We start from the raw sequence: 10,360 nt of genomic DNA on the forward strand, positions 1-10,360 counted from the left end.
TCCAACACCCAGAATTATTTCAACAATTTTCAAGCTGTTCTGGAAATACGAAGGGCAAAATGTAGTAAATTGGTATTTGTACAAAGATCTCAGTTTCTGATGTTATTAGAAGTCTGCCACTTGTATTATAGTCTCTCTAATCATAGCCGTGCCGCATATACTCTAACACCAGCATTCAGCTTGCTTGCGTAAGCTATGTCCTCAAAGTATTTATAAAAAGGAAAAAAAACAACCCAACAAAAACCACCCACAAAACGCTGTGGCTTTTCTAATAGCAACAGAAAGGCAGGAAGGTGTTTTACAAGGCAGTTTTTATTCTTCTCTCTTTCTATAATATGCCTCCATAGCGTCACCCATCTGGCCCAAAGCCATGCAGCCACCACAGCTGTTTTCTGCTTCCTGAACTGTTGCTTTAAGATTCCAAACTATGACAGAAGAACAACCCTGCCACTTCTGCTTTATAAAGTTGTATTCTACTGACCTGATCTAAATTAGGAGGTTGGTTCACACTCTACCAAGCTAATCCACACTGATCAGATTCTGATGGAAATTGAAGCCATGATGCTTGAAATTGGTGACCTTGGGCATGATCAGAAGCAAATCCCTTGGTGTTAATAAGCAGTAATTACCTAACGCTGGTATCCCTAATTCCTCACCCAGAGATGCTTCATCCTTATGCCAGCAAAGAACAGAAACTTCAAATAATTCATGAGACCAAAGTGCAAAATCTCACTTCTCCCAAGTCCCTCTAGGCCCCATTTTAGGGACTGGGAGCTCTTTTCCTTACCCCGAGTCTAAGACAAAACCTGTAAGCACCATTAAATAATAAAAGTCCAAACAGAATTAAAAAATCTGGTTAAATGATTTAAGGTAAGGAATTCTAGATGCCAGAATGCACAGAAGCGGGATCATTTCTATTTGTGTCTTTTGCAATGGCATCTGCCTCTTAAGTGACTTTATGCTTGGAACAAAAGAGCACGGAAGAGTGACACCAGGTCAGTTCTAATAGCCTGGACTGAGCTACTGCTTCGTGCTGACAAAAGCAGATCCTATGGGGAAAGTAGTGAGGCAGAAGCAGCAGAGTAGAAAGATATAACAATGTGCTCCAGCTACTGGAAATCCTGAAGATGCGCTGCATCGGGTCAGAACAAAGGTCAGTTTTGTTTTATTTTTTCTGACAAGACTCCAGTAGGAAAAAGGAAACAGAGAAATGTGTAAGAATAAAGCACTCCTAGGCTGTTCATCTGCCTATATATTTTACAGCCATAGGTAGTCAGTAATGCAGGGTACTTCTGAGTGGAGATCACATTTAAGCTCACATTTAAGCTCACATTTTTGAGTTAACCAGCATCTTCTACACACAAGTCTGATCTTTTTGACCTTCTGACCCTGAAAAAGTCCCAGAGCAATGAGTTGCATTACTAGACTGCACAGTGTAGTGAATTCATTGGAACTGGCTGCCCAATCACTTCCTTGACTGCTTAACTCTTACAAGCTGCCAAACATTGCCGTTGGACTAGATGACCTTTGAAGGCCCTTTCCAACTGAATGATCCTATTCTAATCTATATTCCCAAATCAAAGCCATAGACTATGTCAACCAGGTCCTCTACTGTGTCTTGGTTTTCTAATTGTTTTGGAAAACAGCATTGAGGAATACTTGAGAAGTAAACAAACCCTTTTGTTTTTGGGTATTTTTGTGGCTTTTTCATGCAGAAACATCTTCCAGCTCATTACCTTATTTTAATCTCTGAATTTCTTTGAAATTATGAGCAGAAGACCCTATAATGACTATCTGAATGCTGCCGTGTATTTGCTTAAAGGGTGGTACGTAGCTGTGGTTGGTTTGTTTGCGCATGCTACAAGTCAGTTACATATCTGAATGCAAATCAGCATTAACCAAAAATATGTAACGATATACTTACATTTATATTTTCTATATTTGGAAGAAAACCAAGTCCTGATGAGTAACAGGAAGAGCTGAAAATAGAAAAAGGCCAGATGGTCTCTTCTTTCAAGTGTGAAAGTGTAAATGTGTTTTATATTGTGAGTCCTAAAGATGAAAAGTCTGACTACAGAACGTGGCTGACATAGAAAGGTTATTACCACCAGCACGAGTCATTGGTGCAGGCCTGATGCTTCCACGAGGCTCTTTAGCCTTAGTCATGAGAAGCAGACCAGATCCCCATGCAGATTTAAGCAGGACACCCTATTTAGAAGACTTGAACAGCTTTCAGTGTAAAATAGGTGCCAACACACTTTGCTTAAACCATGACAGTTCCAAGGAGAAATTAAAGCTGATTTGCAGGCACACAAGGGATCTTTGTGGCCTTTGGGTTTTAACAGCAGATTCAGATACCTAAGAATATAGACAGGATGGAGCTATGTTCAGTACTTGTCAACGATGCTACATACAACTACATTTATAAATCAATGTGTAACCATAATTAACATGTTAGGCATCCAAACTGCGGTCAAGAGTGCAAAGCTCTTATCATAGCAGAAGACTTCAAATATCAGATTAGAGTATATTAAAACATATGAAGCATCAAGCTATTCTCATTTTTAACTAAAGAGTAACAGAACTACTATTCTTTAAAAAAACAAAAAAAAAACAAAAAAAACCAAAAAAAACCTAATTATGGAGACTTGATTTAAGAGCAACCTAATGACCACATTACTTTTAACTTGCATCTCATACAACACCTATATTGCATATGACTACATAATGCTGTAAAAACATACAACAAATGACCCAAATGGTACATAAAACAGGAGAATGGCATCTCAATATCCTTCTGGAAGACAGTCAAAAGAATACCCTAAAATGATTTCACAGACCAAGTTTATATAACAGTAATTTATTATATTACTGCATGAAGTGTTAAAAGACAAGTGCAGTAGTGAAAGCTGAAATACAACCCCATGCAGAAAAGGACAATCATGTAACACTGAAGTACTACTAAAGCACTGCTTCCAAACAAGCAATAAACAGACCAATAAAGCATCTGAGGTGTTAACAGCGATCCTAAGAGGAAGTCCTCTTAGGAAAACAGCTTTAATGAAAGACTTTACTCCCAGGGTTCATGTGGAGATACTACCTGCAAGAAGTATTCTCACTGGTATTTACCTGGATTTAAGTATAGAAACACACTACTTTTGTAAAAAGCTGCCTTTAAGGCAAGAGAGGGGGTTGTGGAGGAGACATGGAGAAAGATAGAGATAAAAAAAATAAGATGTCCAAAGGGAAGGGTAGAACTGAAACATGATTTTCCCTGTCTTCAACACAAAAAACCCCCTGTATTACAGATAACTCTGTACCACTTTACAAAATGTACACTGTATTTATTATATATACACATATAAAACACTATTACTTCAATCACTGAGTTCTTCTTCATCACTGAAATATGCACTTTTCTTAATCCGTGGACGTTTTGAGTCATCTGAAATTGAAGATTCCCCTGCAGTCTGCATCCACCTCTGTTGCTCTTCCTCGATTTTGGCTTGCTACAATGGAAGAAGCAGTATTAGCTAGTACTAAGAATAAAGTAAGATGCATTACAATGAATAATGCTAATTATTAAAAGGCAATGCATTATTTAGCAAGTTATAGAATTTAGAGGATTCATCTCAATTTCCAGATAAACTGCGTTATGAATGCAATTCAGAAAACACTTCTGAAACTAGCTATCACATTCAAACAGCAGGAGCACTCTGCACCAATGCAGACGGTGCACCCTCTGTTTTCAAAGAGAGGACCTAAATGAATACAGTGAACTTACAGAGCTATAGAGCAATTGAGATTTGAAGCCAAGGATGCACACTGCATTTGAGGCTGATGTTGAGTCAGCTTTGTTCCACTAACAAGTCTATCTGTTGCCTTTTGTAGTCATTCATTCAGGGAATTCAGTTCTTCAGTGATATGAAGGTAATTCAGCTAAAGGTTAAAATAAACGTTTCCTGTTTTTATTAGAAAATATACTACCCTTGTTTAATTCTTTGGATTGAGAGAAATGGAAATATTGCCTGGTTCTTTGTGCTTACTAGTGTTATATCTAACCATAGAGGGTTTTTTGGGATGCAAGTGGGGGTATAATTGTGCTAATTGTGAGAACCTGTAAGGAAATATTAAAGACAGACAGTTTGACAGCTGTATTACTATCTACACAACAAAAACTGCTAAAAATATAAATATGTTTTGGAAAGAAAGCTCTAATAGATACAGCAACACTGTGTGTTAGACAAAGGACTCCAGAAACAGGATATTCTAATGAGTGAGGGCAAAGGATGTATCTATTCATACATACACAGAGCTCTTTCGGGGGGTTCTCAGTTACCAGCATAAAGAAGTAGCTGTGGATGAAAAACCTAATGGGCCATCACAGAAGATTTGTCAGGGAACTCAAAAATAAAAACAGTAATCATAAAACAAAAACACGAAACTGAGCATGTCTGCAATACCAACTACAGTCATCAGCTACTTTCAGGCAAAGTGCATCACAAGGTCTACAAGAGATTGCTTTTGAGTAGCTAAAAGAAGGAGGCATAGATCCATTTAGAAATAAATATGCAACACTTCAATTTTGTACCTGAACAGCGATGGCCTGGCTGAGGCTGTCTAGAGCAGGATCTTCTCCTTCCTCTTCACTTTCTTCTTCTTCCTCACTTCATCGTGCAGAGAGAAAAATACAGAGATCTTTAAGCGTTCCATATGAAAGAGCAACTTAAGCAAAGTAGAAACGTGTAAATAAATGTACATACATTTCTTCCGGTTCAACAACTTTCTTTCTCTTCTTCTTTTCTTTTTTCTTTGGTGGCTCCCGTTCTCCCAGCATATTTTTAGGACAAGCATAACTTAAGTGTCCTGCTTCCTTGTAGGAAAAGAAATATTAATTAACAAAAATCATTACCCACCACTACATGTTGAAACATATAATGAGGGAAGTTAATGGAAGACAGTTCACAGGGGAAAAAAAGTGAAGCAATTAATAAGATAAATGGAATGCTGAATTAGCACACAGAAGACAAACTCTTTATAAGCTTGCCATGGAAACAAAGAGATTGGTGGTGATATGCATGTTTAATTGCAAATTCAGAACAACTACGTGCGAGCCAGATTAACTTTAGCTGCTGCTGCAACAACAGAATACAGGACAGCGTGGTTTATACTCACGATGAGATACAAGCCTCAGTGTTATAATACAAACAGTTTAAAAAATATGTCTGAGTCAACATTTTTGGTCTCAAAAACGTTACAAATGGGAATATTCTGAAGCAAAACTTAGGAGCTGCTCCTTCTCATTTAACATTATAGTAATGCTTTGTGTTGCTTATCAGCCTGTTAAGCAGTTGTTGTAAGCACATTTTGCCCCCATCCCCAAAAGTCCCCCAGAAGGTTTTGTCATTCTGGACAATTGTAGAACATCTATGCAAGTTGGTAACACCAACAGCAAACATATATAAACGCCATAGTCTTATTAATGGTGAAACTGAAGAAATAAATAAGGTGAAAGTCAAAATATGGAATATGTTGCATTATGTTTGGTTTTACTCACCCCACATTCATAACATTTTGACTTATCAAAGTAGTTCCGCCTGCGAATGAATTCTGCTGCTCTTCCATTATCAATGGCAATACTTGCTTTTATTACTCTTCCAAACAGCTACAGCAAATAGGAGAAAAAAAAAAGAAGTAAATTTTTGGAAGTGCAAACCCTACCCCTCCAACATAACAACTTTCCATAACTTACCTGTTTGTTATTGAGAGCCCGGGAACAGTTTTGTGCAGATTCTTTATCCAAAAACAAAATAAAGGCAACTCCTTTGCTCTTCCTGGTGTCTTTGTCTTTCATAATAGTAACTCTGAAAACATATAACCACATTATTGATATGCTAAAATTGTTTTAGAGACCATTTTTCCAAATAGATCTCAATAGGATCTAAGCTTTGCCAGGCAGCGAAAAGGAAAGAAAAGTAAAGTTAACAGTAGTTAGATCTATTAAAAATAAACTCAAAGGGACAGCTAACCACACTTTGTGCTTTCAGGTACATTGGAAATAATCTGAAAATACTCTGTGGAGTCTCTCCATATCATTCTAGTCCAGTTCCATGCTTTATTCTCTCGAATGGCTTCAGAATGAAGAACATACACTTTAGATTTGAAGACAATGTAACTGGAGGGAGTTATACATACTGGAGGTGAAACTAAAATTCAGGAGTAATCTTGACCATTGCTATAATTGCTGAAAAAGGAGCATATTGAACTGCATCCAAACACAGTATATATTTTTGCAGGACTAACCAGACAAACAGATACACAATGGGAAATGATAGATATTTTGCAGTATGTTTCTACAAGTATCTCTGTCTGGAATCCAGGCAGGTTATGGATACGTGTGTTAATTTACATGACACAAAGTCAAATCTTCAGTCTGACACTGGAAACAACGGAGATGGTGGCAAATTCAAGAGTTTTACCCAGTAAACACAAAGAATGAAAACCACCCAGCCTCGATTCTTTCACTCTTACGTCAATTGTATTTAGTCCTAGAAAACATCAATGGGAAAGAGGATGGCATTCTGCATGTATGTAAAAATATATGTTCAAAGCCAAAAGAATAAACCCCTCCTGCGGCTCACTTAGCAAGTAGAACAAGGTTCAGCCATAAGGCAATATAAAATCCTAAGAAGCAGCAAGACCAATAAATAACCTAAATCCAAGCAAACCAAACCAACCAACTCTGAACAATCCAAAAACAGAAAGCCTACAAGGCAAAACAAATGTATAACAGATTATCTACATAGTAAAATGTGTAAGACAAAAGCTCAGTAAAAACGCTGTTTTCCCCCAAATGCAAGTATAGACAGATAGAGCATAGAACAGGTTTTGTATCAAAGCCTCTTTGACAAGGATGCACCCAACGTGTTGAAGAGTCAATGAAACATAGTTTAGGCCAATTCTATTAGTTCTTTTGCCAAGTTATTCTGCCAAGAGCTCCAGTGGAACCCTAAAATGACTGTCAGACTTCTGATGGGGATGTTAATACAGCAATTAATGACACAATAGAAACAGATATGTGTGACAAACCTCTAATAAGTCAGCAGCTTCTTGGAACCCAGGGAAGTCTGACTTCCCACTGAAAAAACCAAGCTGAACTCATAATCATCAGCATATACTGAGGCAGAAAATGTAGTAAGAAAGAAATGTCAGTATGATTTTGCCAAGTCAAATCACACCTCAAAAAAGGCCATTAAAGCTTCTTCAATCAAGTAAGAACTGATTCCACTGAAACTATGAAACTTTCTGTGAAATGAAATGCTTAACATCCCCGAACAAAGACTCTCCAAAAAACAAGCTAGCTTTTGGAAATACTTTTATTAGGGATTAATAATTAGTGTTAGTTTCCTATTTGTAAGAAGGATCACTTTTCACAGCAAAGCTGAAAAGCCACTCAAGTCCCATTCTATCTGCACTGTTGAGAGTCAGGTCAGCTTTCAAAGGGACAAAGGCTTAATTTTTGCTATTTTTGCTAAACACAAAGTTGTTCCATGATAGTACTTTACACATGCTATTCTGTGAGTCTGTAGTTGATTTCATTTCTGACAGTAAACAGGCAAAATATCAGGGAAAAATAGGTATTAGGAAGCGTTGTTTTTTTTTTGTGTGTGTCTGTGTGAAGTAATACACAGGTGAGGAAAACAGAATCCATGCAGGTAGAGCTGTGAGTTCTAAGTTACTCAGTTTCTCAAATAATGCCGGACAGGATTTCTTCAGTACAGGCATCTCAAAACACCATTTCTGTGGCATATGTTAGGCAAAAGCACTAGACACTGTTACCAGAAAGGAGAAAGCAGGCTGCTATGGCACCTTTGAAGTAAGCAATGTACCAAACAGTCATTACTTCATGCAGTTAAGAATCCAAACAAGTTCAAGACCCCTCCTCCCAACACACACACACCACATACATACTTTTAGATTGTGGAACTCCTTACCAAAAGATAGCAGGGGGGTCAGAAGCGACAAATTTATGAAGAATAGGCTCATCAATAGTTATTAAACACCAATGTTACTACAACAGGTTTTTTCTAAGCTAGTCGTTCAGCAGTGAACTAAAACAGGTCAAGTACCCTGAACCTGGAAAGACTGAAGCCGCCCAGTTGCACTGGTCACTGCATGTCTGTCAGTACCCTACATAAGGGCTGTCCTCTCCCATATATTTTTCTAAAGTCACAGCTTGATTGGCACTTTCTGCTATTTTGCCCACAGAAACACACTGCTGAGACTTCACAAACTTTGAATAGCTCTACATATGAGAAATGATTACAGCAGCCAGTGAATGTTACAGCAGATATTTGCTCATACAGAGTTGAAAATTCAAGCCTAGTTTTGTTATTCCGATCGGTTAAAAATAGAGCATACAAACCCAGCAAGTTTCTTACCATGGCATTTATTTCTACTGTTTCAACATGGAAGACAGGTATTCCCAAGTCTTATTCATGAATACTGCACATATAAAGAGCTGTTATCACACAGCCTTATGTCTCATCTTAAACTGTGACAATAACAAATCAACCTAGAACCACAGAGGAATTGTACATTGCAGCTGTGGGAACTGGTTGTGATAACTGACATCCAGCTCACACACGTTGAAGCTTCCTACAGTTACCAACCTGGCAACACTTACCAGAAGAATATTGTTTCAGCTGCTTTAGAGAAAAGATTGCTGCTATATATCAACATTCTACTTGCTCTAGAGAAGTGGTTACCAACAATATTTGTCTCCTATGCAGATACTCTTACAGTGTATGTGCAAGAACTCCCAGTTATTAAATTTGCACTTTATTACAAATGGACAGGACTTCAATATACATATTCAGTGCTTAAATTAAAGAGTGCAATATGTTCAAGCCAAGCAAAGACATCAAATACTTTAAGACGAGAACTTCAAAATTAACAGGCTATAATCAGTTCACTTACTTGACAACTTTTCCATATTTGGAAAAAATCTGAAATACAGAACAAAATAAAAGAAAAATTAACAACAGACAATTACATTTAACTATTAATAAATTGATTGAGAGAAACTTTTCTAAGAGATCCATATCAATATTGTATTTACACTCAAAATTGTTGTCACTAACTTTAGTCTAAGCAATAGGCTCTCGAAAACTTACCCTGTATAGATCGTTGTTTGTCAAAGCAAAGGGTAAATTGGACACATACACTGTGCTTTTGCTTGGTGCCAACCCTCCGCTCATTTTCCTGATGAAAGAAGAAACAGAAATGAATTAAACCGTATTCCAAATGCAAGCATTTAAAAAAGCTCAACAAAACAGCTGTAAGACATTTCACTTTTTCCAAACACAGCTGGCCATGATAAAAATGCAGGAAAGCACAGCTTGCATTTCCATTTCATCACTTTTACACAAAATCCACGCTTGCCCTTATGTTCTTCCCCCTCCCCTGCTCTAAAGCATATTTTTCCTTTGCCAGTCAATCAGCAACTGGCAAGTTGGTGTACTAAGGCTCTATTTCCATTTATTAAACATTCTGACTAATATGTGAAATTAATAACTTTAATTCCACCAAGCACCACCGTGACTTGACTCTTTTCACTAGTTCCAGCTCAGCTGGATTCAACATAGTCTAAACAACATTTGGTTAAGGAAAAAAGGAGAAAATTCCCTAAAGCAGAGTCCTAACTATTGGGAAGAAAGAAAATAAACTGCATTGGCTTTAAAAAGTGTATCCCAGCTGTCAACAGCACATACTTCCTCTTGAATTCGTTACTTGTGCTTCTACACTGTCCTGTAATTGCATATTTACAGGGCAGGTTATAGGCAGCATCTTCCATGATTAAGCAGTTTTATACCAGCAGGAACCATGGAAATTCCACAGACATCTTCTACCCTAACCTCCTTTAAGTTATGGGTGCTGAGTACCCAAAACTATGCCTAGAAATAATGAGACAATTTTAAAAGGTTTTCTACATGCCACGTGGCCAGTGAGGTGAGGATGTGATTGCCCCCCTCTGCTCTGCCCTTGTGAGGCCACGTCTGGAGTCCTGTGCCCAGGCTGGGGCTCCCAGCACAAGGATGCAGAGCTATTGCATCGGGTCCAGAGGAGGGTTAGGAAGATGATCAGAGGGCTGGAGCAGTTCTGCTATGAAGAAAGGCTGTGGGAGCTGGGCTTGTTCTGCCTGGAGAAGACTCCAGAGAGATCCCACTGAGGCCTTCCTTTCCTCTTGGAGAGGAGCTTATAAACAGCAGTGAGACCAACTTGTTACACAGGCAGATCACAGAATCACAGAATGACCCGGGTTGGAAGGGACCTCAAGGATCATGTAGTTCCAACCCCC

General features: G+C 38.1%; 1 protein-coding gene across 2 annotated transcripts in view; it reads right to left on the reverse strand.

The window, feature by feature from the left end:
• Positions 1–2,841: 2,841 nt before the first annotated feature.
• ZCRB1 (zinc finger CCHC-type and RNA binding motif containing 1) overlaps positions 2,842–10,360 on the reverse strand; it is a 17,922-nt gene continuing 10,403 nt past the window's right edge. For both annotated transcript variants that reach the window (XM_015854657.2, XM_015854654.2), the window contains exons 2-8: positions 9,177–9,264; positions 8,980–9,008; positions 5,753–5,864; positions 5,558–5,665; positions 4,764–4,873; positions 4,592–4,667; positions 2,842–3,509 (exon numbers count right to left, since the gene is read on the reverse strand). In XM_015854657.2, coding sequence (XP_015710143.1) covers positions 3,378–3,509; positions 4,592–4,667; positions 4,764–4,873; positions 5,558–5,665; positions 5,753–5,864; positions 8,980–9,008; positions 9,177–9,260 — 651 coding nt within the window. In that variant the 5' untranslated portion in view covers positions 9,261–9,264 and the 3' untranslated portion in view covers positions 2,842–3,377. The remainder of the gene's footprint in view (positions 3,510–4,591; positions 4,668–4,763; positions 4,874–5,557; positions 5,666–5,752; positions 5,865–8,979; positions 9,009–9,176; positions 9,265–10,360) is intronic.

Source organism: Coturnix japonica, chromosome 1 (genome assembly GCF_001577835.2).
Source record: "Coturnix japonica isolate 7356 chromosome 1, Coturnix japonica 2.1, whole genome shotgun sequence".
NCBI classification, from domain to species: Eukaryota; Metazoa; Chordata; class Aves; order Galliformes; family Phasianidae; genus Coturnix; species Coturnix japonica.